The sequence below is a fragment of the Spermophilus citellus genome, assembly GCF_964194105.1.
Source record: "Spermophilus citellus genome assembly, chromosome: 1".
NCBI classification, from domain to species: Eukaryota; Metazoa; Chordata; class Mammalia; order Rodentia; family Sciuridae; genus Spermophilus; species Spermophilus citellus.
The window spans coordinates 288,214,312-288,241,960 of NC_138182.1; the positions used below are offsets into that span (position 1 = coordinate 288,214,312).

At 55.2% G+C, this 27,649-nt stretch overlaps 2 protein-coding genes across 6 annotated transcripts in view; one reads left to right on the forward strand and one right to left on the reverse strand.

Moving 5' to 3' along the window:
- The window catches only part of TPPP (tubulin polymerization promoting protein), a 35,177-nt gene extending 26,200 nt beyond the window's left edge, over positions 1 to 8,977 (forward strand). Inside the window, exons 3-4 of the mRNA XM_081301641.1 lie at positions 3,863 to 4,016; positions 4,369 to 8,977. Coding sequence (XP_081157767.1) covers positions 3,863 to 4,016; positions 4,369 to 4,563 — 349 coding nt within the window. The 3' untranslated portion in view covers positions 4,564 to 8,977. The remainder of the gene's footprint in view (positions 1 to 3,862; positions 4,017 to 4,368) is intronic.
- A 3,101-nt stretch (positions 8,978 to 12,078) lies between these two features.
- CEP72 (centrosomal protein 72) overlaps positions 12,079 to 27,649 on the reverse strand; it is a 30,216-nt gene continuing 14,645 nt past the window's right edge. For all 5 annotated transcript variants that reach the window (XM_081280849.1, XM_081280848.1, XM_081280850.1 and 2 more), the window contains 8 exons: positions 25,901 to 26,079; positions 24,310 to 24,519; positions 23,065 to 23,369; positions 19,609 to 19,747; positions 18,469 to 18,665; positions 17,108 to 17,234; positions 14,665 to 14,776; positions 12,079 to 13,409 (listed from right to left, as the gene is read on the reverse strand). In XM_081280849.1, coding sequence (XP_081136975.1) covers positions 13,244 to 13,409; positions 14,665 to 14,776; positions 17,108 to 17,234; positions 18,469 to 18,665; positions 19,609 to 19,747; positions 23,065 to 23,369; positions 24,310 to 24,519; positions 25,901 to 26,079 — 1,435 coding nt within the window. In that variant the 3' untranslated portion in view covers positions 12,079 to 13,243. The remainder of the gene's footprint in view (positions 13,410 to 14,664; positions 14,777 to 17,107; positions 17,235 to 18,468; positions 18,666 to 19,608; positions 19,748 to 23,064; positions 23,370 to 24,309; positions 24,520 to 25,900; positions 26,080 to 27,649) is intronic.

Sequence of the window (27,649 nt, forward strand, 5' to 3'; positions counted from 1 at the left end):
GCTGAGCAGCCCTCTAGAGGCCGCCTGTGGCAGTGCAGAGACCGTGGCTTCTTCCTGAGGGGAGGCACCACAGTACTGTGGGGCGGGGGGCACTGGGAAAGTCATGTGCAGCATATTTGGCTAAGGGTCTGTGGGCTGGTGGTCCTGTGCCCTGGTGAGTCAAAGAGGAGGGAATGGGGCAATATGGTGACAAGTGCCACCTTACCTTGTAAACCAGCTGGACAGTGCATGCAGGCCATGTAAGGAATGGCCTTCCCCAGACACCCAGAATTGTCAGTGTGTGCATCTCAGGCCCCCGAGGTCACGGGTGGCGTGACGGAGGCAGAGCCCCAGGCCTCCTGGCAGAGCGGGCCCCTGTGCCCAGGCCTGGTAAGAACCTTGAAGGCACCAGGCACAGGAGCCAGGAGGCACTTTAAGGATGGTTATTTCCTCTTCCGAGGGAGGTAACAACATTTTGGACCCAGGCGACCCCTGGAGGCAGGTTGGAGATGGCTGGCGGTCAGATCTCTGGAACTTGAACAGCCCTAGTACAGCCCCGGCCCAGTGGCCTGGGTGTCCTGGTGGGACCTCAGCAGGGTCATGGCCTGACCTCTTGGCTGGTGGATGGTTTCACTGGTCAGCTGAGCCTGAGTGAGGTGCAAGAAGGCTCTGGTTTCCTAGATAAGGTGTGTGTGAGGTGCCCTCACAGGCTGCTGACACCCAGGCCCTTCCAGATCCTGGGTGGGGGCACAGGTCACCTCCCTGCCCCTGAGGGGTTTCCTAAGTGGTCTGGCTGTTGTGGTCACCTGGAGAGCTCTGATCCAGCTTCAGCCTCAGCCTCAGCCTCATCTTGGTATGGATCTTGGGGCTGGGTCCTGGGGGAGGCAGGGGCAGTCAGTGGGCATGGGGGAGCCCTGGGCCAGTGCTTGGGCTGCTCCACAGTCTAGCAGAAGTGTGGGCAGCTTCCAAATCCGGTCTACCTAAGCCCTGAAGAAGCCCCAGGTAGGGTCCACCCCCAGCCCAGGGCCAGGGGCCATGTCCTGGAGCTTCATGCCTGCATGACCAGCATTCTTGCTCTGACCCTCGCAAGTGCAGGGGCAGCTCTGCCCTGACCACAGCCCACTCTCTCCTGGGAGTGGCATCTGGCTGGTGAACCCCTCCTCAGAGGTCCCTTGGGGATCCAAACTGTCACAGAGCCAGGGAGCCCAGGAGAGCCAGCAGCCTTCTCTGAACCCAAAATTATCTCTGATCATCCATCCCTGTAGAGAGGGATCCTCTCACAAAGGTGCCTGTGGAAGGGGCTGGGGGCTTTGCATAAGCCCAGAGCTGGAGGGTGGGCCCTGGAGGTGCAGGCCTCTGAGCTCAGTATTGGCCCAAGCAAGGTTCCTGCAGCCCCTGCCAGGCCCCCCATCAGCCTGGGACACACAGGCAGGCGACTGGAGCGCTGTGTGTGAGCAGAGGCCACATCCCGCTGGGCTGGCTTTGGAGCAGGGCTCCGACTGAGAGGCCGGGGCAGGGGAGCCCGAGCTCCGGGGAGACCCGCAGTCCCAGGGCTCTACAAAACAGGCTCACTGTGTCCAGAGAGCCCTGGAGTGACAGGCATTGTGTTCCTAGACTCACTGGGGACCGCTGTGGGCAGGAGTGCTGGGTCCCCTGGGGACAGCTCTGTGAGCTTGGGGGCCGAGACTGGGGCTCCCTCTCCTCAGCAGCACTGTGGGGCTCCTGGTGCAGCAGAGCAGGCATCCAGCCCCATCTGAATGTGGCCTCTGATGGGGGCCCCCCCAGCCCCCCCCCATGACTTGTGCTGGTGGCGCCTGGTGCGGTGGCCATCCGCAGAGGGCTGTGTGCCTCAGTGGTAGGTCACCAGGCTGGCCGTAGGCCTGGCATTCACATGTCCCCTCCAGCAGGGCAGTGAGCAGGAGACAAGAGTGGCTTTGACAGCCCGGGACAAACAGAGAGGCCCCCAGGGCCCAGAGAGGACAGCAAGGCTGTCAGACCCAGGCACTGGGTTGCAGGGTCCAGCAGCCCAAGGTAGCTGGTTCAGCCAATATCACAGGGGACAGCTGGCACATGCAAGCTGTGAGCTTCTGGGGGCTATGGCCTCCCCACACTACACCACTGAGCCCCTTTCCCCAGCAGATAGTTCTAGAATGTGTTGGGGGGCACAGTCCCGTTGTGGGGTCTCAGTGATCCTCCCTGGAGAGGCATAAGGTCCTGGCTACAGGATCTGGGGGCTCCCAGTGGGACATCTCCCCCCTCGAGTTCAGCTCTTTTCTTGACCTGAGGGTGTCGGATCCAGATGTCCCAGGTTTTCAGGGAAGAGTGTGCGCGCTCCAGGCTCTGGAAGACACGGGTTCTGTGGGGAGCCACGTGGAGGTGTCTCCATGTCCAGCTCCTCAGCCTGGCCACTTGGGGTCCAGTGTCCCTGTGGGCATCACTCATTTGGTGTCCACATGCCACAGTGTATTTGCAAGTCCAGTGTGGAAGGACATTTGGGTTTTTAGATTTGAGTGATTGTGACTAAAACTGTGACAGCATTCACATGGGGCTAGGTGAGGGCCAAATCTTCATCTCTCGGGACCCATGGTGCTCACCTATGCAGCCCCCCCAGACCCCAGTGCTATACCTGGCACTTCCTGCAGGCAGGCCCCTGCACACTGGGCATCTGTGCAGCCCCGGCTTTCCCTGTGGAGGGCGGAGGGCAACACTCCTGGCTTGATAGACATCTGTGTCTCTGGGGTGGTTTGATATTTGGATACATTGCCCACTTTTTGACACTGATTTCTTTTTCATACTGTTGAGTGTTGAGAGATCTCTGCATGTTCAGGTGTGAGTCCTTTGTTGGGTTTGTGTTTTGCAAACATTTTCTCCCGGTCTGTGGCTGCCTTTCCTTAATGGTGTCTTTCAAAGAGGTTGACTTTTAGACTTCGGACCAAGTGCAGCCCACTCTTGTTTCATTAATGCAGCGTGTGCAGTTATTTCTGGGAAACCTGTACTGACTCACGCATCCTCCCCCCAGTGTGCCGAGTTTCAGGGGCACTGGGATGTGTCTGAGTGGACACATGTGGGGCCAGGTGTGGGTCGGAGGGATCTGGTATGTGCAGGCGTTGCCGTCCTCCTGGCTGGCCTCATCCCCAGTCCTAGGGGACTGTGCACTCAGTTCTGCGACTTGGTTCTCATTTTTTAAACCATTCTGACTGTGCTAGGTCCCCTCTCACCCTTGCCAGTGTTCACTGTCCGTTGTCTCTTGGGCCCTGGACTTTTGGGGCTGGTAAGTGGGCAGCCACAGTTGCTTGGCCCCTCCAGGCGGCCTGTTTCTGGCTGGTGTACTAGTATTCCCTAGTTCCTCACAGGGTCCCCTGCAGACCTCAGCCTCATCCAGAGTTCAGACATTGAAAAACTCACTCATTTGGATTAGTTGGGACAGATCCTATCAGAGTTGAAAAGTGTTTTTAAAGCAAAATTCTAAGGTAAAGAAAACTTTGGAACATTTTCAAGTTGCCTGGATGACCTCCTGAGGGAGGACGTGGTGAAATTGTGGGATAGGTTTGGGCACACTGTGTCTGGACACATCATGGCTCTGGCTGTTCTAACCTAGAGCCACCAGCTGGCTGACTGTACCCCATGAGGGCAGGGGAAACAGGGGACCCAGGGAAGGGCCTGGGTGCAGGTGTGGGTTGGGGAGGCGACTCCACCGGCCACCACCGAGTGTCGCCGGGCTCCTTCTGGGCGGCTGGCTGCTGGTGGCTGTGTGCAGTGCTTGTTGCCCGTGGCCACTGTGTGCCGCGGGTTGCCAAACAGCACGGCGTGGGGACGCACGCCGGCTGGGCAGGGGCCGTCTTGGGGGTGTCTGCTCCCATGCTTACGGGGCCCGCATCCACAGGGGGAAGTCCTGCCGGACCATCACCTTCGAGCAGTTCCAGGAGGCGCTGGAGGAGCTGGCCAAGAAGCGATTCAAGGACAAGAGCAGCGAGGAGGCGGTTCGCGAGGTGCACCGGCTCATTGAGGGCCGTGCGCCCGTCATCTCAGGGGTCACGGTGAGCAGGCCTAGGTCTGGCTGGGCGGGGCCTGGCTGGGCAGGGCCTGGCTGGGCGGGGCCTGATGTGGGCGGGGCCTGATGTGGGCGGGGCCTGATGTGGGCGGGGCCCGGGGTTCCCGCAGCCCCTGTTCTGGGGTGGCCCCTGGTTGCAGTTAGAGGCGTGCAACCCTCGAACATCGGGCAGTTTGAAGGACTGCCAGATCCGTCACCCCCCACCCAGGACTGAGCTGGCGCAGGGGAGGTGGATGTGTCCAGACCTCGGCCCCGCTGAGTGACCGGCCAGTGGCTGTCCTCAACTGCCTCCTTGCTTAGCTCGCATTAACGCTCCTCTCCCCACTTTCCCCCTGCAGAAAGCCGTGTCCTCGCCCACCGTGTCGCGGCTCACGGACACGACCAAGTTTACGGGCTCCCACAAGGAGCGCTTCGACCCATCGGGCAAGGGCAAGGGCAAGGCTGGCCGCGTGGACCTGGTGGATGAGTCAGGCTACGTGCCTGGCTATAAGCACGCAGGCACCTATGACCAGAAGGTGCAGGGGGGCAAGTAGCTGCACGACACCCTGGACGCTGGGGACGCGTGAGGCGCGTGCCCGACTGGCACCCCGTCCCACTTCATCACATTCCTTTGCACACTGGGCAGGACTCGTGGACCTTGGCCTTGCCTGCTGGGAAGGGGACACCCAGGCTACCTCCTGCCCGGCAACACCTCTCAGACCCAGGTTTGGGTCCTGATTCACTGACCCTTCCTAACACAGTTGTCTCGTCCAGAACTGGGAAGTGGATGGTCCTTTTCAAATTGTCTCCCAGGACTGTGCCACACTGGATACCTGCTTGCAGGGAAAGGGGCATTCTGGGAGCTGTGAGGTGTGGGCACAAGTGGGGCAGACCCTGTCAGAGGCCCTCCTGGCCTTCTGACACCTTCTAGGAGCCTCTGAGGCAGTGGGAGTTAACAAACTAACCAACAGCACAAATAAAACCGCTACCCCAGCAGGACGCAGGCAGTGTCCGAGGCGCCCCACGAGCAGGGGCCACAGCCCTTCATGCTTTCCTGGCAGGGCGTGTGGCAGGCCACATGCAGTGCCTGTGGACAGGTCGGTGCTGAGGGCAGTGTGAGAGGCAGGCCCAGGAGCCACAGCAGAACCTTGGGCTGCCCAGGGCGTGGCCTGGGAGTGAAGTGGGCAGTTCCTCCCCTTTGCTGTCCTAGCAGTGATGAGCAATGGTGACCGCTTGTGCTTAGAGTGGTCCAGGGGGCTCAGCTCGCCCTGCTGTGTCACCAGCCAGACTGGGACATGTGTGGTGCAGAGCCCACGCGGTGGCCTCGGTGCGAGGGAGGGCCTCTCTGGGCTTCCTGCGTGGCTGTGCTGGCTCTGCCCGGCTTTGCTTGCAGCCTCCCTCAGTGAGGGTCTAGGCAGCGTGCTCAGCTCCCGGTCCTCCTGACATCCCAAGGCAGGACACCAAGCCTTCAGAGCCAGGGAGATGCCAGGCCAGTGGCATTTGCTGGGGTTTCTTTTTCTGCCATGGGCAGCTGAGTGCACAGGGCCAGTGCAGAGCTGGCCCAGGACCCTGCCCACCCACACCACAGGCCGCCACGTGCAGCCCCTCCTCAGCATTGTGCAGGCACAGGGACTGAGCGTTCCTGTGCCATACTGAGGCTAAGAGGCGTGCGGCACGACTGTCACCAGGGCCCACAGCAACCCGCGGGCAGTAGTCCTGGAAAGAGCCCATGGCGCCTGGGGAAAGGCTTCCAAGAACCTGCTTGTTCTTGGCCACTGACTGTCCGGATGGCTGTTCAGGTGGACTCTCAGCCCAGCCCACAGCACAGGCAGACAGGCCCTCTTCCCGCCATGGCAGGTGGACATGCCACCCACCACTCCTGAGCCTAAAGAGTGCCCAGTCACAGCTGCAGCCCGTGGAGGCCAGACCCCAGCCCCTGAGCAGAGCAGAGACCTCGGGTCCCAGCTGAAGGCTCCCCGAGTCCCCCAACACCGATGGCCTCCATGGAGGATGGGTGGCCCCAGCAGACAGCACCCTTCTGAGGTCCTGGGAGACCAGGTGCCTGGCACGGATGACAAGGGGAACTGGGTCTGAGGCTTTGGGACTCCCTGTGGGTGTCATCTCGCTGGTCTGGGGAGAAGCTGCCAGATGCCCAACCCCAGCCCAGCATTCCAGACTTCAAGCTGGTCTTTTGTGTGAAGAGATTAGAGGCCAAAACAACGTGGGAAGTGTTGGACACCAGCTCTGTGCACTACCCCACAGCCCTGTGTTCAAACTAGCAGCAGTATTCATCAGTGCTGTCCCCCAGTCCCCAGAACACCCACCCCCCTCCTGGCTCTTGCCCTCTCCAGTACCCCTGGTTCCCAGGGGCCCCCGTGGCTGGCCGTCTCTTGGTCTGAGGCTGCTCTTCTCCCTTTCTTCTGCCTGTGAAGCTTAGTTCCTATCATCATGGCCAAGCCGGGCAATAGTCCCTACAGGCACGTGCCCTGGGCCAGGGTAGAGAGATGGGGCAGGGGGGCACCCGACGGGTCCTGTGCCACATTATCGGGTATGGATGCTCCCTGGGACCCCACAGTCTGTGTGGCGCACCAGGACACTGTCTGCCGGTCAGTGGGTCACTGTCGGACAAGAACGACTCAGACCAAGTGGTGGGCTGGCCTGCTGCAGGAACACACAGGAAGTTGGATCCACGCAGAAGCAGCAATCTCAGTGCCATCCTCAGGGGACCTCAATCCCTCGTGACTGGGCACCCTGTCCACGCAGCCCCACACCTCATGATATCACTGCCCAGAACTGGACAGAGAAGCACAGATTGGCAGGGCCACACGTCCCAGGCTGCAGAGTGCCAGCCCCAGCCAGCTCTGGCTCCTGAAGGTGTGCCCCTTGCCAGACCAAGTCCTCTCACTTCTCATGAGAACTGGAGAATGCACTTCCTGGTCACCATAACAAATCCTTGGGTTTTATTGAAGAAAACCCTTGGTGGCCCTCCACATCCTAGCCTGGTATGCCCTCGGGCTTGTGGCAGGAGAGCCCAATGTGCTAGGCTGTCCCATCACATGGTACTCGTGGCACATAGCACTGCATCAGACGAGTGGTTCCCATTTTGTCCCCAACAGGTTCCAAGGGCTTCCTCGGACACACGTGGGTAAGGACCATATCCTCCTCTGGTCGGTTTCAAACTGTAGCTTTGAAACACACCCTCCCTTCCCACCTGTGTCCCTAGCAAGGAAAGGGCAGTAAAAACCAACCCAGGAGACTTCGTGGTCATCACACTTTAAAACTGGGCACTGAACCTGTGCGCCCCCTTAACGCAGAGTGGGCTGGGACTCTGTACAAAGTGGTGCGTTTCCTCAGTCTCTGGACGCCATGAGTTGTGGGCAGGTCCTGCCTCTGTTGCATGGTTTCTCAATGCCAAGTAACTTCTACTAACCACGGTTCACAGGGGCGAGCGCATCTGTGAGTAAATGAAACTGCACAGCATGCAACCCAAGACACGGGGACACGTTCTGTCAGGAGGTGACTCCCAGGAGACAAAGACAGGTTCTCTCAGGTGACATTCTGTCGGGAGGTAACATCCAGGAGACAGGGATGAATTATAAGGAGACACCGGTGACAAGTCAGGTTCTGTCAGGTGACACCCAAGAGAGAGGGGCAGGTTGTCACCCTCAGGGAAGGAGGCGGTAGGAGAGTGGTGGGGAACGCTGATCCTAGCAGAGGCTTATTTACTTCTGTTTACTGCTTTAGGGTAAGCACCTAGTAAGTGGTCTGTAAGGGTCGTAGTGGTTAGCTCTACCAAAATCAAAGTTCAAGTGAAGTTTAAAAATATTATAGCAAAAGATATATATTTATACTGGAGTATTTTTACACCTTTGATATCCTTGGTCTTATGTTTGAGGGTAGACGACAATGACAGCAGATGCAGGGACATTTTGAAAAGGCACCTTAGTGGTTCAATCTGCATGATTCCTCCCCCCCCACACACCTGTTTGTCACCCCTCCAGGGTCTGAGTGGCTGGCAGCTTGGGGCAGGCACTGGGCAGCCTGGGTGGCTGCAGCTGCCTCCCACGGCCACACGGTGCGCTCAGTACTGGCCACAGCTGCTCTGGCACCGTGGCAGGACTGGAGGGAGTGTGGCTGGAGGGTGCCAGGGCTTGGACACCTATAGCATCTACACCTGTCCCTTTACGGGGAAGCGTGTCTGCCTGTCGGCTACTTCCTCCCAGGGCACACTCAAGCCCACTGCTCCTCTGCCCTGCAGCGCCTGCCACATGAGGACAACCTGTTGTCACTGCTCAGTACAATAAAGGGTGACAACTCAGCTCTACTGTGAAGTTATCGATAGGCCAGACATCCATAAACACTGTACTGCTTACCCTCCTCCACTGGCTGACCACTGAGGAGTCGGTGAGCTCTGGGTTTCAAGGCATGACCTGTCCCTGGGACGGGATGGGAGTCGGGCGGGACAGGCCTTCTTATGTTAACCATCCCTCTTCCTTTAGACCTCTTAACTAAACCAAGCCAAACGACAAAGGAAACTTGCACAACCTAAAAGAAACTTGAAAGGGATAATATACTACTAGTTTGTACTAAGTTTTTTCAAGAAATGGAAACAAATTTATGTATATATATGCAATATATTTTTACACGATTTTATTAACATTAAGGAGAACCGAGCGTATCACTTTATCAGTGTGATGGGTAATGTTGGTGTCTGGGTGTTCCGACTCAGAAAGGCTCTTCTGCTGATGTCTAAATCACACTCACCAGGAAGGTCTCTGGGGTCCCAAGGCCCTGCTGTCCCTCCCACAGAGCGCAAGGCACCATGTCACCTGTTGGACTTGCTTTTGTGGCCCGGCCTGTAAATTTTTAGTGAAACAGCTCCTGTCTGTCTGCACATTTCTCCTGTGTGTGTGCTGTCGTAGCATCGTGTGTCATTGGTAAAGTGATGAATAAAGGTGTTACAACATGGGTCTCCGGCCTTCCTCAGAGTGCACACTGCCTGTAGCATGCTAGCGCCACCTCCTGGCAAAGTGGGCCTGACATTCTAACCCTAACATCCACCACAGGGAACACCCCAGAAGAGACTGCAGAGGGGCAGGAGGATCCTCTGCGCTGCATGCACAGCACACAGGCCCTGGGTTACCGTTACCCAAGGGAGCCTTTTGCTTCCTGGCTGGGGCTGACCACGCAAGGGCAGGTGAACAGCCAGCCGTCTATCACCACCAACCACCCAGCTACCTCCAAACTGGGCATGACATCATCAGCAGGATGCCACAAAACCCAAGCCGACCTGGAACACTAGCCCAACAAAACAGCTTCCAAAGAGGATAAAGGCATTTTTAGTTAACAAAAGAGATTTTGCCACCATTAGACATAAAGGAAATTCTAAAGCAGAAAGAGTCACCCAAGCAATATCTGGGATGTGAAGAGAGCAGAACAAAGAGAATAAACAGGCCAGTAATTCAAATCTCAGTGACCATACGAAGACTTCCTGTGAAACTAAACATGTCCAGCAAATACTTGGGGAGCCCGGGATGGGAGGCGGCAGGGTGCTGAGGAGATGAGCAGGTGCGCAGCCTAGAGTCAGCACACCTTCCACCAGAGGCGAGGAGGCAGAGGGTAAGGCACAGCCTGCTTGGCAGCTGCTGGGACGTGGCACAGCAGCTGGACCTCTCCTCCCCACACCCCTCACCTTGTGTGGCAAGGTCTTGCTTGAACAAGGGGATATCCCCACATCTGCCATCATGACACAACTTCAAAGGCTGAAGCCACTGAAATGCCATCGAAAATATAAATGTTATGCCTGAAAATTAAGAGCATGAGGGCCAATTCCTAGGCCACCAAGGAGCAGCAGAAAGCCTGCACAGCCCCCCGGCTGGGTGGTAGCTGCCTGCCCCGCTGGAAACCCGCGCGGCTGACAGGTGCATCGAGTTCTCACTCACACAGGCCCACCTGGGGTCAGTGAGGGATCTTTTCAAGAATGTTCTCCCTGTCCTTGTGATGTGGCTTCCAAGGTCCCTGAAGACAAGGCAGCTGTCAAACGGCCCACAGCCTCTTCTCTGCTCAGCTCTGACAAGACACACCCCAGTTCTCCAAGACTGCTGCTAGTCAGGTGGCTGGATTCTCTGTGGAAACACTTAAGTGCCTCACTAGTCCAAACTGTCCCCCACACCACATTCCAGGCCCAAATGACTTCACTGGCTAGCGCCACCAAGCGTCACGGATGGAATGATTATGATTGTGAACAGACTCTGGAACACAGAGAAGGAACGCACAGCCCGACTCATGACAGTGTACTTATGCAAATCCCAAAAGGAACAGATACCTTAGGATATCCTAAGACCCTGTCACCTCTGAAGCAGGAAGTCATCATTGCTGTCAAAGCCATGGTTACCCAGCACTTACTGTATGTCAGGTACTGTCCTAGAACTAATCATATCACTCACTGAGGAGATCAGGGCTCAGTAAATCTGTGAAATGCAAAAGGTCAAAAATAGCCAGACCTCCTGATGGAAGGGAAAGGTGTGGAGGCCGGTGGGCAAGGCGGATGCAGGTCTTCAGCACCGGGGTGGAAGTGCCTGGGCCCAGCTGAGAACGACAAAAGTGGGTCCTTAGCCACCCCAGCCCGCGCAGAAGTCCGCTCTAGGTGAAAGGCACCCCTGGACCCAAGTCCACTCTGCAGACTCCTTTGGAAGGGAGCTGTGGGAACCTCATGCTGGGGCCCAGGAACAGCACAGGGACTTCTCACTGACTCCACTCCAGCCCCCAAGGTGCCAGCCGCCTCCTCCCCCCGCAGGCAGGCACTCCGCAGCCCACAGGCTCAGGAACACACCCCCTGCAGCACCGCAGCAAGGCCCCTGGTCTCGGGGTCAGGCCATTCGCCTGAGCCGCTGGCAGGACTGGGGAAAATGCTACTGGCTTATCATGGTGCACCCTGCAAAGGCGGAGGTGAAGAGGGGCGCAGGGCCAGGTAAGTGGGAAGGTGCAGGGCTCCCACGCACTCTCTGTGCCACCCTTGGGAACCTTCACGTGCTCAGCTCCGCAGAAGTCCCCAGGCCCTTTTTCTTCAGGTTTCTGTGGAAGCTTCGCTAGGCGGACATGACTGACTACATGGCTGATGGGTCCTCCTCCCTCCCTGGGGCTGTGGGGGAGGCTGAAACCCTCAGACCTACTCTGCTCTTTCCTGCCCATTCTGAAGCTACCGAGGGGCAGACAGCAGTCAACACATCAGCACCCAAAAGACCCTTGAGAGATCTAAGGGCTTTAGAAGCTGGATGTCAGGAAGCTGGGCAGAGACTGGATGTGTATTTCACAATATCACAATGACTATGAAAAATGGATTTTTACAATTAGATCCAAAATGCTGATAATTGGGCTGATAATGGGACCATATCAAAGTCTGAAATTCCTCTTAAGAAGTGCTATTAAAAAATGAAAAGCAGCAGCCAATTATGAGTGCAACCCGCAAAGCACCAAGCTCAGGATACAGGCTAAGCGTTCCTCAACCACGGTGCCTGGACCACAGTATTTCAGATTTGGGAATATTTGCATAGATGTTACTGGCTGAGTATCCCTAATCCAAAAATTCAACTTTTTTTTCATGCAGTGCTGGGGATGAACCCAGGGCCTCACACATGCCAGGTGTACACTAATCACAGAGGCACATCTGGACCCTGATATACTGAAAAGTTTTCAGATTTTGGAGCACTCTGGATTTTCCAATCAGAGAAGCTCAGCCTATAACTAAGTCTTGCAAATAAACAGGAAACAGACTATCCAACAGAAAACAGGGAAAGGACTTGAACAGTCACTGCAGAAAAAGAAATCCAGATGACCCGTATACCCAGAAAAAGGCCAATCAAACCCGGGGAAGTGCACTGCACGCCGTCTAGAGATGGTCTTACGGGCTGCTGGTGGTTCACTTCGTGAACAGTTTGCATTACCTGGTGAGCTGTCCTGGGCATTACCTGGTGAGCTGTCCTGGGCATGGTCAAGGAGTTAAGGGAACAGGAACACAGTGGGAAACAAAACCTTAAGGACAAATGGCATCTAAAAGCTAAAACACACTAACTGCCCAGGCCTAAGCTGGATTAAGCATGAAGAAGAAGAGCTCAGCAACCTGCAACCGACCAGCAGAACAGCCCTAAGTGAAGCACTGAGGCAGAGGATGGAAAACACAAAGGTGCTCGAGGACGTGGCAGCATCATGGTCTAACGTGAGCATGTAGAGACCAGGGCAGGGGCAGGAAAGGTGAGTTTCCCAAGAACCCCCAACAAGAGGAACATGCTGGCATGGTGGTCCTTCTCTACAGACTTAAAATGGACTAGTGCTAACATCTTCTGAGACTTCCAGGACCCCACCCCATGCAAAAACTAGTGTGGCATGACATTTTCCAGCAAGTCCAGACACTGATGCTGACGGACCCAGCCATGACAGGTGTCAGGAAGGGCACCTGAGGCTCACTCCCACCTCTGCCCACTCCCACCACGCCACACCCAGCCAACCCAGAGCACCTTCGTCTGCCTGCTCTTTCTTGCTAAAGCAAACATAGTTTTTAAAAAGTCACTTTGTTTTACCAAAGCAAGGATTACATATGAAGTAAGCCTCCAAACTAAAAACCTATTTTTATGTCCTGATATGATATAATTTTCAGAAATACACTGCAAGCAAAATTCAGGTCTTGAGTAGATGTTTTTACTATGACATGTTAGTATCATAAAAAAAAATTTTAAGTATTTCTCACATCTTACAAGTATTACTCTTATTAAGTCTTGGAATTTATTATTTCCCAGTCCCTCTCCATGGTATGTAGTCTGTTTTCACCAAAGAATTCCATGAGAAACTCATTTGTAACTTATAAAGAGCCACTTAAAACTTAACTTTTCAGAACAATATTGAGTTCAATGAGGAAGGCTTGTCACACAAAAGGCTACCATTTTAATTATTATACATAGATATCTCTTATGTTAGGAAGAAAAACTGCATTTACTTCATCTTAGGATATTTGATGCAAACATGGTTTTTGTCTCCTAACATGCAAAGGCCTAGGATTCATCCTATCATTTTAGGACATTTTAGAAAGCTGAACTATAAACCCTGAATACCTTTCAAGAATCATAAGGTAATTACAAACAGAAGAGACAGATCTCACCAGCAAATGAAGGTAGAGAAAGACAAAGGTGCAAACCATGAGGCTGTGACAGACAGTGAAAGAAATCACAGCTCTGGGCAGCATCAGCAGGACTGGCGGCCACCAAGACTGGCACTGCGGGGCGGGAACAGGGCCGCGGTCTTCTTGAGCTCCTGGAAGCTCCAGTGCATCTGTTCCACCTCAGCCCTGTGCTGTGCCCGCACCCGGCCCAACTCTTGCAGCAGGTGCTCATTGGTGCTGACCAGGGAGCTGCAGGACAACAGGGAGAGGCCTGCTAAGCTCCTCAAACGCAGGGCCTCTGCCACCCTCCCAGCAGCACTGTCCTTCCTGCCACTGCCTGGCCCACAGCCCATCCCTTGGCCTTTTCTGAGTCAGGTTCTCTCTCTTCCCAGCAATACCCAGGTCCACCACGTGATCATGGCCTGGTCATCTCCCACTTCCTACTGGCCACTGTCCATCTGTTCTACCCTTCCTGATCAGAATGAGCTGTGCCCACTTCACCCCTGGCTTAGCCAATGGGCAGATGAATGGCTCCTTCGACATGTGCCATGTGTGGGTCTTTGACAAGATTGTGAAGCCCTTTATGGCCAGCAGAATAACGTCCTAACTCTACCAAGGACCGAGACTGCCACTCCTCCAACCCCCCGTCAGCGTGTTGATTCTGACAGGCGACGGGGTGATGGAAACCCCGTGATCACACTTCCCGGGAGAGGGCTCAGGAAGTGCTGCACACTTCACCCGCTCTTCACCTCCAAGCTGCTGTGGTGACGTCTGCCATTCACCACAAAGAGGGTACCCCACTGACCCATCCACTGAGTAGGCCCTGGACAGCCAGCATGAGCCCAAGGCAAAGCCCATCCCTCTGCATTTAGATGCTCTGCACCTGTCCTGCCCACAACTGAGCTGTAGACCCTGAGGCATGGACCCTGAGCTGTGGACCTCGAGACATGGACCCCCCTCAGCTCCCCCCAGGGCTCCTGGGCAGGCACCTGGGCTCCCCCCTCAGCTCCCCCCAGGGCTCCTGGGCAGGCACCTGGGCTCCCCCCTCAGCTCCCCCCAGGGCTCCTGGGCAGGCACCTGGGCTCCCCCCTCAGCTCCCCCCAGGGCTCCTGGGCAGGCACCTGGGCTCCCCCCTCAGCTCCCCCCAGGGCTCCTGGGCAGGCACCTGGGCTCCCCCCTCAGCTCCCCCCAGGGCTCCTGGGCAGGCACCTGGGCTCCCCCCTCAGCTCCCCCCAGGGCTCCTGGGCAGGCACCTGGGCTCCCCCCTCAGCTCCCCCCAGGGCTCCTGGGCAGGCACCTGGGCTCCCCCTCAGCTCCCCCCTTGGCTCCTGGGCAGGCACCTGGGCTCCCCTCTCAGCTCCCCCCTCGGCTCCTGGGCAGGCACCTGGGCTCCCCCCTCAGCTCCCCCCAGGGCTCCTGGGCAGGCACCTGGGCTCCCCCCTCAGCTCCCCCCTCGTCTCCTGGGCTCCCCCCTCAGCTCCCCCCAGGACTCCTGGGCATGCACCTGTGGCTCTCCTGCAGCATCTGGGTGAGCTCCTGGATCTTGTCATAGTGCTCCAAGTGCTGCTTCAGCTCCACCACCTCACCAGAAAGCCGCTTCATACTCGCCTGGAGTCCTGACCAGGAAGGGGCAGCCGTATTTAGTGAGATGCACTCACACCCGGAACACCAGTGCACACTGGCTCTAGGCCTCCAGGCAGTGGGCAGACACTGAGGCTCTGCCTCTCCCTCCCCTCCGTGGGTTTGCAGCTGGGGGTCAGCCCTGCACACACCCCTGAAGAGCCACGTCCTCACGTAGAGGACGTGCAATGTCCCTTTCGCTGGATCAGCCTGCTGGTGGACGTCCCTCCCACAGGAAGGAAGCTGTGCCCTGAGGGGAGTCTATGGCTTGGGAAGGGGCATTGGAAAGCTGGCGAGGACCACGGGCCACGGCTCTAATTCCATAGCCATCAGTGACAGAGATGAGTGCAGCTTCCACCCACACAGCTCTGTCTCTGTTTCCAACTCAAGAGGGAAAGAAAGACAGGGTTTTTTGACTCCCCAGGTCCAAACTCAGGGAACAGGCAGATGCACACACTACCACTAAGCACAACCAGAGACCCAGAGAGGAAGTAATGGCGGAGGTCGGCGAGGATGCTGGCAGCACTTTCTTCTCACCAGCAAGTCCAAGGCAACAGGGACGTGTCCATACGGTGCCAGATCTGATATGCCACCCGGAATCCGTGCACTCATATTTCTACTCAAGGGCCTGAGTACAGGACAGGGGTAGCATGGTTTCAGGATCCCCCAGACACCAAAGTCACTAGAGAAAACACCTGAACCCAGTGAACAAGAAACGAAGGTGTCTTTAAAATCTCAAATGCCAGAAATTGGGGCAAGCCCCATGTAGGAGCTGGGGGCTTGTCTGTCAGGGAAGCAGAGGTCAACAGTCGGGCATCTGACTGACTGAGGTGGGAGTGTCCGCAAGTGTCCCTGTTGTCCTGGGCCAATGAGGGAACCATGGCAGATGCAGGGAAGGCACCACCTTCCTAATGAGGGAGAGACCAGGGGTCCCAGGCAGCCTGGAGGGCTGATCAGCGTGGTCCCTTCTAGAAGAACTCGCTGCTCCAAGGCAAGTGTGAGCAGGAACACCAGAGAGAAGGCTGAGGAGCAAACAGGCCTGAAAATCCTCCAAGGAGGCTGCCATATATTTATCCACGAAGTCAGAAAAGCTGCCCTGGCCCTGCCTCCAGGGATCCAGGAGAACAAATTTCATGTGAAACCAACAACAGAAAAGTACTGCCGTCAAGTCCCATGGCCAGTGCAAGAGTGTCCCCACAGACACCAACAGTCAGACCACAGGGCAGGTCAAACCACCAGGCACCATTTCAAGACCAGCACAAAAGGAGAAATGTAAGAAATAACAGACAACCCAAGTCAGAGCCAGGAAAGGTCAGGAAATTCAGAACAGAATCGGCAAGAGCAGAGTCACATGGAAATGAAGGCCAAACCCAAAGGAACCAAGTGCAAGCCAACCAGGCCAACGCTTAGAAACAGAAGTAAAAAGAGGAAAAATTTAAATCTGCAAAAGAAAAAAGAAAGAAAGGACACTGATCATTCAAGGTAAAACCCCAACCCAAGTAAAGGAACAAAAGGTCTGAGCAGACACCTCGCCCAAAAAGTTAAGCCGAGGGACATCCTCTGCGCTGCCTCGGGCTTCTCCGGTCACAGCTGAGGGCCGGGTAGGAAGGTGCCAGCCAGGAATGGCCACCTCCTACCTCCAAGGAGGGCTTCTCCTGAGAAGAGGAAAGTCCATGGAATGCAAACCCCCGACAGGTTACCATAGAAACAGACACCACCACCAACACTTCTTTCTACAACCCAGATGTCTGAACTTGAAATAGCTGATGTACTTTTCCTAAAGGGCAACACAGAATCACAGAAAGAGAAGAGAGGGAAGGGAAAATTACCTGGACCTGGAGAAAACAATGATCTGCTCTGAAGGCAGCAATGCCACCAGAGCCCAAGACACCCCAGGGGAGGGCCAACAAATTCCTCATCAGAGAAGGTTGTAGAATAAGTCAAGAAAACCATGAGCAGCTTTCTGCTCTGGCTTTCTTACCGTCTCTGACATGGCTCAGCCTCGTGGTTGTGCATAGATCTGTTTGCATCCTGTGTTTGGATTTAGGGAGTCAAACGCCCTATCAGATGCCCACCACGGACCTCTGCTTCCCCCACAGCCAAGCCCCCAGGTGCTATGTGGGGCTTGCCCCCCACTGCTACCATGCGCTCCCAGGAACACAGTCAAGACCACCCACACCATGGCCACCGGAGGGGCTCCCATTCCAGTCAGAGAGAGCACTTTCTGCTTCCAGATTCCGGCAGAAATGACCCAGAAGGAAGCCTGCTCATGCACATGTAGAGAATCAGATCAAGAAGTAGTGTCAGCAGAAAACCTGCAGACTCACCAGAGATCTGCAAATTCAGTGCAGCGGAAGCATCTGCACTCTTTACTTCTTTTCTCATGCTGGACAAGAGAGATTTCAAGCTAGTATTCTCCTCCAAAGACTTGTCCAAATGTTGTCTCAAGGTATCCTAAGGGAACAGAAGAGACACCTAAGTCAAACTCCTCACATAGCGCCCAGGGTGTTTTCTCACCTGGGGGCCCTGCAAGAACAGCAATCTGCACAGCGACACCAGGGGCTGCCTGTGTGGTTTTGCTATTTTCTTTTTTTCTCAAGGGGCTGGGGCTGTAGTTCAGTGGCAGAGTGCTTACCTTGCATGTGTGAGGCACTGGGTTCAATCTTTTTTTCTCGAAAAGAGAAGCTTTGTGTGGGATTTCTCATGTAAGCTCTCATAAAATAGACATTATTTGCCAGGTAGTTCCACATCTTTGTCCCAGCAATTCTGTGGTTTCCACCATTTTACAAAGGGGCGACTGAGGCAGTGGACAGGTCAGGCAGCTGCTGCAATGGCCCCAGGGCCCCCAGGCAAGCACACTGTAGGTTTGTCTCCCCCTGTGGGCCCTGGGCCCACATTAGCAGGGGACTTCCCTAAGCACTGCCCATGTTGCAAGGACTCCAAAAGCCTGAACGGGCCTATGGAGGACACCTGTGAGGGAGCCTGGGAGAGGACCTGACTCACCAGGCCTTCAGATGATGGGCAGCTGAGCCAGCTTGGCTCACCTGCTGAGGCTGAATGCTAAACCCAGGGGCTCACCAGGGGTGATGCACGCCACAGAGCTCACTCAGAGGGTCAGTGGTTGGCCTGTGGCCTGGCTGGTAGCTCTGCAGCCTGCACCCTCCACCTTGAGACAGGCAAACACCCCAGTACTCTCAAACACAGCGGGACCCACACAGGGTTAGCTCAGCCCTGTCTGTGTGTCGCTCAAGGGCCAAGCTTGAGGCTCTAGCTGCTCTTCGGCGCCACCTGGTGGTGAAGGGTTCCTGACACTCACCCTGGGCTATCTACTTCCTGGCTGGGGTGGCAGGACAGGCCACAGAATCACCCAGTAACTGGTATCTCAGTCATCAGGGACAGAAGACTCCCCTTGGAGCCTGGATTTGACCCCTCATCCCCATATCCCACCAGACCCTCTAAGAAGAGATAGCAGCTGGTAGGCAGAACAGGGACAGCCAGAGAGCCTGCCATTGCCAATTCACCGTTTCCATGGGGTCTGGGCCCCTGAGAGAGAAGCAATCACTGGGAAAGGAAGGACTTTGTGGCCCTGGAGGAGCAGGACGGGAGACAAGGGACTGCAGCTGGGGCTGTGAACAAGCTCCATCTCCCTGTCCCAGGAACAAAGGAAATGGCACAGGGCACCACTCACCATCTCTCTGCGTGTGTTGCTGAGCTCCGACGTCACCTCGTTCAGCGTTGTGGTGTACTGCTGCTGGTGCTCAGCCAGGCGGTTTTGCAGGGATTTATTTTCAAGGGCCAGGTAGCTAATTTCTTCATTCCCAAGTTCTGAACTGTCCTGAGCTGCTGCAAACTCTTGAACAGATGACAAAATGTGCCTTGCCTGAGCTGGAGGGAAAAAGGAATTCTATTACAGTGTTCACAGCCACAGCGTGGAGCACAAACAGAACATGCCCAGCACGTGACCCTGTGCCTGGAGAATGGTGAGGCACAGAGGGACGGCAGGCTTCAGGGTCACTTTGCTTGGATTCTCTACATGCAGCCATATTGATTCTCAACAACTTGTATTCTAGAAAAAAGGTGACTCGCCAGCAGAGGCTGCATATGCTGGCAGCCACATCCGGAGCAGCGTGGTGAGTGCTGGGGAAGCTCATCTTGCAAAGAGCCTGGCAGCTCCACAGGGGCAGCAGCCTGGGTACCATGGACCCACCCCACTGCCACAAGGAAGAGGTATGGAGGCATGGGCTCAGGGCACCCTGACACAGGAGGAGCTAAAGGCCATGACAGGACACTGAGAAGAGGGGTCAGAGCCTGCAGTGGAGGCAGCTCAGAGTGCCCAGGGTCTGCCAGCTAGCAAGCCTCGCTCACAGGACACTAACAGGACGCCCATGCTGCAAGAGAGAAGGCAGCTGTCTGGGCTGCAGGCACCAGGCTGCATTGTGGGAGCCCCTGAACGCTCCTGCACTGACTGGTCACCGGTTCTCAGACACAAACAGACCCAAACCCTCTCTAGTAGGAGCCTCCTGCTGGGCCCCAGGTCATTTCTGCCAGATGCTCTGCAAATCTGGCCTGTGCCCAAGCAAGCACACAAAGAGGGTCTGGAGAAGGCAGAAGCCCTTTTCTCAGCCTCCAAACCCCTGCTTGAAGACAGGGAAACTGGAGCACAGCCACAGTAAGGGACCGCATTCCACTCACAGGACGAGGCCCACTGTCTGGTACTGGGGCCACCTGGCAGACTCTCCAGAGATCCATAGGGTGTGGAGGCGGAGGACCCAAGTGGCGGGTCAGCAGCATCTGCCTGGACTGAAGGCCAGCACCCACCTAGACTCACCGAGGAAGGCCTGGTTGCTGTGCAGGGACTTGCAGCCACTCCAGTGCCTGTCCACCAGGTCCAGGAGCGCTTCCAGGAGCGCCCACTCCAGCACAGCCCTTTTCCCAGGGGGAGCTACTGAGTGTGGTCTGGGAGACGGCTGTGAAGGAGACAAGATCATGAAACTGGCTGTTCAGCCGTGGCCGGCAAGTCACGGCAAGAACCAGGTCTAAGGAGAGAAGATGGCAGGTTACAGCAAGGTGGCACTACCCAGCAGCTCCTTGGCACCAGACTTAAAAAGCAGGAAGACATCTCCTCAGTGCGGTGGGTAATGAAGGGAACCCACTGAAACAGTACTGGGCAGTAAGAGAAACCAGACACAGAAAGTCTGGAACTTCAAACACACTTAGAGATGCGCCAGCTTGGCTGGCAGCAGTGGCCATTGAGAGGATGGGGGAACACAAGCAGAGAGAGAGGAAACCTTGGCAGATAAAACACTGACCTGTGGAGCCCTGTGGGCTAGCAGGAGGCTGACCTTAACAGACCCAGAGTCACTGGGGGGTGGGATGTGCTTAAGGGACAACCAACCCAAATCCCTGGCCACGGGCAGATGGCTCGGTGGAAGGTGGTCACCAGCGTGGGGTCACACAGTGAGAAGAGACAGAGGAAGCTGCCAGGGGACCCAGCAGGTGCCTACTATGACCCCCAGAGTGTGTCTGAACCAAAGTGGCTGGAATGGAGGCCAGGAAAACGGTGGCTGGAGCATGCAGGCTCCGGATGAAAGGAGAGGCCTCCCTTTGTCACAGTTGAGTACCACACTCGGGGCACTCAGGGCGATGCCTTTGATCTGCATCCACAGCAGTGAGGTGAGACCCATGGGGTTAGTACCCACGCCCGAAAAGTGGACTGATTTAACCTGAGGCTCCAGAGATCCGACCTCCGGCAGAGACAGAGGCTGGGGATCACACCTCAGACACCCACTGACAGAGTTCCAAGCTCAAGACTCAACCCCAACTCTGGGAGCTTCCAATGTAGAACTCTTTTTTCTCCATTGCTATGGTTTGGATGCGAGGGTCCCCCAACAGCTCACATGTGAGGCCACGCAGGAAGGTTCAGAGGAGAAATGACCCAGTCAGTGACGTGATCCCCTGATGGGATTCACTGGTGGCAGCTGGAGGCAGGTGGGGCGTAGCGGGAGGAGGAGGGTCCTGGGGGCGAGGCTTTGGTGGGGTATATATTTGCATCTGGTGAGTGGAGTCTCTCTTGCAGCTTCTTAATGGTTAGGTGAGCCGCTTCCCCTGCCACACTCTTCTGCCATCAGGCCGGCCTCACCCTGAGCCCTGAGGAATGCAGTCTGTGTGTGGACTGGACCTCTGAACCATGAGCCCCAGGTAAATCTCTCCTCCTCTAGAATCGTTCTGATCAGGTCCTTTAGTCACAGCAAAGGAAAAGCTGACGAAAACAGACATTTTCTCCCCATTTTTTTACTTTAAAAAAATTTTAACTTTAAATATTGACTTTAAAATTTTTCCAAATATCACTTCATCATATTTTGTTACTTTTTCTCTTTTCCATTCCACACACAGTATGTGTGTGCATTCTCACTGCATGGATGTGTATACAAGTGCGTGTGCCCGCACACACACACCCACACACCCACACAAGCACACTTCTGCTTTCGTCCCATACCCTCATACACCTGACGCTGGCCTGTCTGCACCTTGGTTTGTGCCTCGAATAGCCGCTTCTTCACTCCCTTCCCCACTCAGAGCCAGTTCCATGTTTCATCTTCTTGTGACATTAAGGCTCTTCCTGGCTCCTTCTTCTTCTAACAGGGGCAGGAAGGTGACTGGGCCACTTCACAGAACAGAGACCCCGCTGCCAAGCAATACCCACATCTCAGCCAAGCAGCAGTAGTAACCCTCACGGCACACGCGCTTCAACACCCAGGACAGGAGACCACCAGGACCAGGCAGGAACGACACTGCTCACATATCAGAAACAGAAGTGCCACAAGCAAACAGAGTCTGCATGCAAAAGTCACGGTATAAAAAGAGGAAAGGGGGGCTGGGGTAGACCGCTCATTTAGCAGCGTGGGGCACTCGGTTCCATCCTCAGCTCCACATGAAATAAAATAAAGGTTCTGTGTCCAACTACAACTAAAAACCAAAATATTTAAAAAATAAAAAAGAGGAAGGGGTCCATCTGAATGGGTGTGCAAGTCCAAGGCCTCCAAAAACATGAGGAAACAGGCAAACAATCCTCCCAGAACTCATGATTCCCAACAAAGATCCCACAGATATGAAAGAGGATGGAATTCCATAGAAAAATTATAAAAACTGATTATCAAAATATTCAGTGAACTAAAAGGAGATCTAAAGAACAGATTAGAACAGACCCCCGAGATTAAGAAATGCCAGTAACGTGGGACACTGTCCCAGGAAAGCTGCAGGAATCGAGCAGAGACAGGAAGGCCACTTGGGCTGCACCCACATGGCCTCAGGGCAGAGCCATACAGCCCTGTGGAGAGAACCAGACGCTGGACGTGGAACTACAGGACTTGTTTGCCCAGCTGTATTTCGGTCTTGCGTTGGTCCCATCCCTTCTTCTTATGTCCCTATTTTTCTGAGTGCAAGTCTTTACTCTGTACCATTACATATTGGATACTTGTAAATTGCTTTTAATTTTGCAGGAGCTCACAATGCAATATTGCCTTGAGCCTCAGAGTAGACCTTGGACTTGAACTTTGAGCCATCTCGGAACTGTTGAGACTATGGGGACCCTTGGGAATGGACTAAGTGTATTGTGCATTGTCAGATGAGTTTGAGCATTTGGGGGTCAGGGGAGGAATGTTATGGTTTGAATGTGAGATGTCCCCCAGAAGATCACGTGTAAGACAATGCAAGAAGGTTTGGAGGAGAAATGATTGGGTTATGAAATGTCACCCAATCAGTTAATTAATCACCAATGAGATTCAAAGGATGGCATCTGAAGGCAGGCGGGGTGTGGCTGGAGAAGGTGGGGCATTGGGGGCGTGGCTTTGGGTAAATATTTTGTACCTGGAGAGTAGAAACTCTCTGCTTCCTGATCATCATGTGAGCTGCCACACTCTTTTGCCATGACGTTCTGCCTCACCTCGAGTCCTGAGGAACCCAGCTGGCTGGCTGTGGACTAAGACCTCTGAAACCATGACCCCTCAAATAAGCTTCTCCTCCTCTACAGTTGTTCTGGTTGGATCTTTTAGTTGCAGAACCCAAAAAGCTGACCAAAACACCTCTAATATGTGGCTGCGTTTCCACCCGACCACACTGGGCACCGTGGGAACAGTGCAGAGCATGGGAGCCAGTGCCAAGGAAAAGAAGGCCTAGGGCTGCCTTCCCTGGGAGTCAGGGCCCTGCGCGCACGCCAGACCCCAACCACCAGGGCCCCCCGACCACCAGGCACAGCATGGCTGCACACCCTCGTGCTTCAGCTCACCACTCCAGCGTCGCCTGTGCCGCGAGGTGCCTGCTCTTCTGCCTCCGAGGCCTCGGAATGCGGAAAGGCGCTCTGGCTCCTGCCCTCAGAGCTGTCCTGTCCGCTGGGACCCTCCTCCAGGCTGCAGGGCCCACTGGCCCTCTCCAGGCAGCTCAGACACTCCCAGTCGGAAGGCGCTTGGAACCTCCCACCAGGCACCCTCCTCTTCCTGAACTTGTCAGCAACAGGCAAAGAATCTAATGTTTTCTGTGAGGACAGAGCCGACTTCTGAGAAGAGGAGACAGAGCCCTCGATATCTGTGGAAGCTGCAACAGAGAGGGAGAGCTCACTGCACCAGATTCTCGGGGGCCTAGTGGCCAATATCTTGATTTCTAGAAGGTGTGTGTGTGCACATCTATGCACACACACACACACGCACACACACAGGAGTCGGGGGAGCTGGGGGGCACAATGGAGCAAACATGGTCAAACAGGACCTCGGGCACCTGGGCCAGCAGAAGGAAACCTCAGCATGCTGGGCATTTCCACGAGTGCTCAGCTGCAGGGATTCCATGCACACTTCCAGGGGCTCCAGCAGACAGGTGACACGTATGCCTTCTCCAAGAGAGGCATTCAACAGCTGATGGAAAGGTGGGGACTGTGCACTCTGCTGACCAAGGTGCCATGAGGGTGCAGGACACAGGACACCTCATGCAGGGAAGGGCCATGAGAGCAGGAGGCGTGGGCAGAAGCATGACCCTGGCCTCAACCACGGCCCTAGAACTGGAACCACAGCCATGCCCCGCAACAGCAAACAGTCCATCTGTCCAGGTCACTGCTGACCGTCCTGGCTCTGGAGGCCCCCTGAACTCAGCCTGAATGAGCCTCCAGAGTGGAAAATGCATTCATGCCAGAGGTTTTCAGACACTTATGCCACACAGATGCACGTGACATTCTCAGTCAAATGTGCTCAACTTTAATATTAAAACCATAGCTGCTGTCAACCTATCCTACACATTTAGAAGAAATGTGGGCATGTGGGAGAAGCAAGGAGGGAATGAGTTTGTTTGTGCGTGAGCGAAGAAGTACCTAAGTGTATGCACACCAGAATCCTGAACAAGCAAGGATTATAAATTTCAACGTACTCAATTCTTTCCTAAAGTATTTCAGAAGGCTCCGCAGGTAAGCAAACACATAAAGGTCACAGGAGAAGCTTCATGGCAGCAGCAGACACCGAGGAAATCGTAACAACAGGCGTGGGGTTACCTGGGTGCGGGGTGAAGTGGGCGTGCAGCCCGTGTGTGCGGCAGGCCTCAGGGTCTCCGTGCGGTGGGGGGAACTCCCCACAGTGCTGGTCCTGAGGAGGCTGCTCTGGACAGCAGCCTCGGGAGCTGCCTTTCTGTTTCTCGTGGCCCCTCCTTGCAGAGTCCCCACACTGGTGCTGGATGGACGGAGGATTCAACAGACATCTGGATTCTATTTTATTAAGAACACTTTAAAAGCTTAATTTCATTCAAAAATTACATTTTAAGTCTACGACAGTGTATGGCATCTGTTAAGCAAGCTTCCCTTAAATTGATCAAGTAACAAAAAGACGCCTCAGTACAACGGTACGGAGTGAATCCACACACTCTCCAGGGAGGCGAGGGCAGACCCCAAGGCCACAGGAAGCAGCAGTCATGGACCCATGAACCAGAAGGTCGAGTGAGAAGTGGCACAGGCCAGCTGACTTAACAGACGCGCCACGGCAGCCACACGAGGAGTCTTTTAATTAGTGGCATCAGAACCGCTGGAGGTACCAGGGTGGCCGGGGAGTCGACCCACCCACACCCACAGAAACCAGAGCCAACGAGGGCCCACTCTCCTGTACCTGCCCCGCAGGAGGTCTGTTAGGAACAGAAGCTCCAGCATGGGGTGGACAGAAGAGCGTGAGCCACGGAAGGAAAAAGATGACCAAGACAACCGGCCTTCCCTGGAGTTGGAACAGCTGCTCTTCAAGGTGCCGCCAGGAAAGTGAAGAGGTGGGGCCAGGAGGGGAGAAGGAAGGGCCTGGGCTCTCACCCCCGACCAGGAGGAACAGGCCCTGACACAGGGTGGGCAGAGCTGGCTAGTGTCCCAGAAGAGACACAAAGGCCACGTTTCAATCGTGTCTGCTTCAGAGAAATGAAACAAAAACTAGGATGAAGTGCTACCCTCCACAGGAGCGGCCCAGCCGGGGGTGGCAGCATGAGGTGGCACTTGGGGCTGCTCCTCGGGCAGCAGGCACACTCACGTTTCAACCCAGGCTGACTGGACTCCTCACGCTGTTTGCCTGAACCTCTCAGAAGCCTCAGCTCATAAACAAGCCCTAGTGGGAGGCAGAGTCCTCAGGCAAAGCGTGTGAGGTTGTGCCCTGAGCACAATGTTCCTACTGTCCCTGACAGAGCCTCAACGTGGCAGCCTGGCTCGGGGCCTCTCTAAGCTCAGTGACCACAGCAGCTGTGGACATCAGCTCCACTAGCCACAAGGCACTTGCCTTTCTTATCTACATCAGTGTGCTACTTTCTCGTGTGACGAAAAGTGCAGCTAGACCACCTGCAGCAGGACGGTGCTGGGACACCAATGCTCCCTTTCAGAGCTCTGCGGTCTCATTGCTGGCTCTCAGAGTGCACAAAGATGTGCTGAAGACCCTATCTTAGAGGTCAGTTTTTTGCTGCTGTTTTTGGTGCTGGGAATGGAACCCAGGGCCTGTGCATGCGAGGCAAGTGCTCACCACTGAGCAGCCCAGCCCTGGTATTCTCACAAAAGCATGATTGTGTAGGTCGAAGCCCGTGACTGCTGGATCTGCCGGGCCTTCACTACAGACTGGACAGCGTACCTTGGGTGTGGTGGTGGTCAGCCTCACGTTCCTTCTGGCTGGTGCTCAAGCTCCCAGGGGGGTTGCTTAGGTCCCACTCGCACTCCGCAATGAGGGTCAGGACCGCCTCGTCATCTGCATCCATGACCAAGCACTTCCTGGCTGAGGGGTCAGTGCACCTGGCCCTGGAGTGGTGTGGTCTGCAAGGGAGAGCAGACTGGTCAGCATCGTCAGCCAGCCTATGGCCAGCGCAGGCCTGTCTGCACTGCTTCTGGAGCAGTGTGCCTCAGCAGCAAGTGACCGGAGGAGGAGCTCACCCCAGAGGACCACAGTGAGGTCCCGAACCATCTACCCAAAGGCAAACCCTCTCAAAGAGGTCCTCCACCCAACGCGGTGGTTTAAGGAACACTCTTCATTCTTTTATAACAACTAAGTGTTGCAGTGTTTAAACAAGTCAATCTATAAAAATTGCAAAGTACTTATATTTGTAGATTAGAATACACTATTCCCAACCATGGTGAATAAGTGCTTCCTTTATCTTCGGCGTATGTCACGACAAAAGACAAAAGAATCTGAAACACTTCCTATAAATCAGAACATAACAGATGTGTCTAATGATGTCAGCAAGGCGAGGCAGAGAAAAGAATTTCACATTCTGTCCCTTCATAAAAGAAAAAAAGGGAAAATTGGGAACCCTGGAAATGAGGCAAGACTGCAGCAGCCCATGCAGCAGCTGTTGCAGGAAGACGTTGATCTCCAGCAAGAACGGCCAGGGACCTGCCCAGCCCCACCCCTGCAAACTCTCAGCGGCGGCAGCAGCAGCAGTGGAAACACCCAAGGTGCCTTCGAGGTGCCCCAGGGAGCAGGGTGGAGTTGCTGTTCCGACCTGCCCCAAGGATCAGCTCCAGGGCCTGTCCCACCCCCCCAACTCACAGCCAGGCCCGACCTGCTTGGGGTGAGGATACTGAGCACCCAGGCTGAGGTCCTGGCTGCTGCCAACCAAAGCCTCAGAGGGCAGCTGTAGTAGACAAGAGCACAGAGCCTGGGGAAAACAGCTGGGAATCAGATGTCCACAGGGTTTGGAAAGAGGCAACCACAGTCATGTGTCACTTAACAAGGAGGACACAGGCCGGCAAAGTCACCATATGCCACCATTTCACAGATGTCGAATGTCAAGCGCTCTCATACAACCTGGGACTGCTTGACAATGCTCAGTGGTGGGGATTGCTCAGCTAACTTACGGTCACAGGACCACTGTCATGCCCGCAGTCCTGGGCAGCCAAGCCATCCTCGGTGTGCACGTCTGACCTTCTGGGCTCTCTCACCCCAAGAAGGCCCTACGCCTGCGTGCACCCGCTGGGCTTGCAGCTCCGCTAAGCAGGAAGAAAGGTTCACCCAGCGGTGCACACTGCCAAGCGGAGGGACAGAGCGTGCCCAGAACACAGCCAGGCAAAGACTAGCTCACTCTCTGGTTCGGGACAGGAAGGGAATCCCTGCCCAATCACTAGCTCATCGATAAGCTAACAGAACAGAGACCTCAAGGGCCATGTACATCAAAGAAAACTGTTCAGAAAAGTCACCAAACAATGACCACTACAACCAGCAAGCACATCAAATCCAGGGAAGCAAAGAGAATCTGATTTCCAGAGGTGTCATGTTACAATGCTCAAAATGTACAGATATAAACAAAAATTAGAAGGGATTCAAAGAAATGAAAAGGTGGAGGCTAAACACAGAAAGCCGAAACCACACCTGAGGAAGTCCAGACCT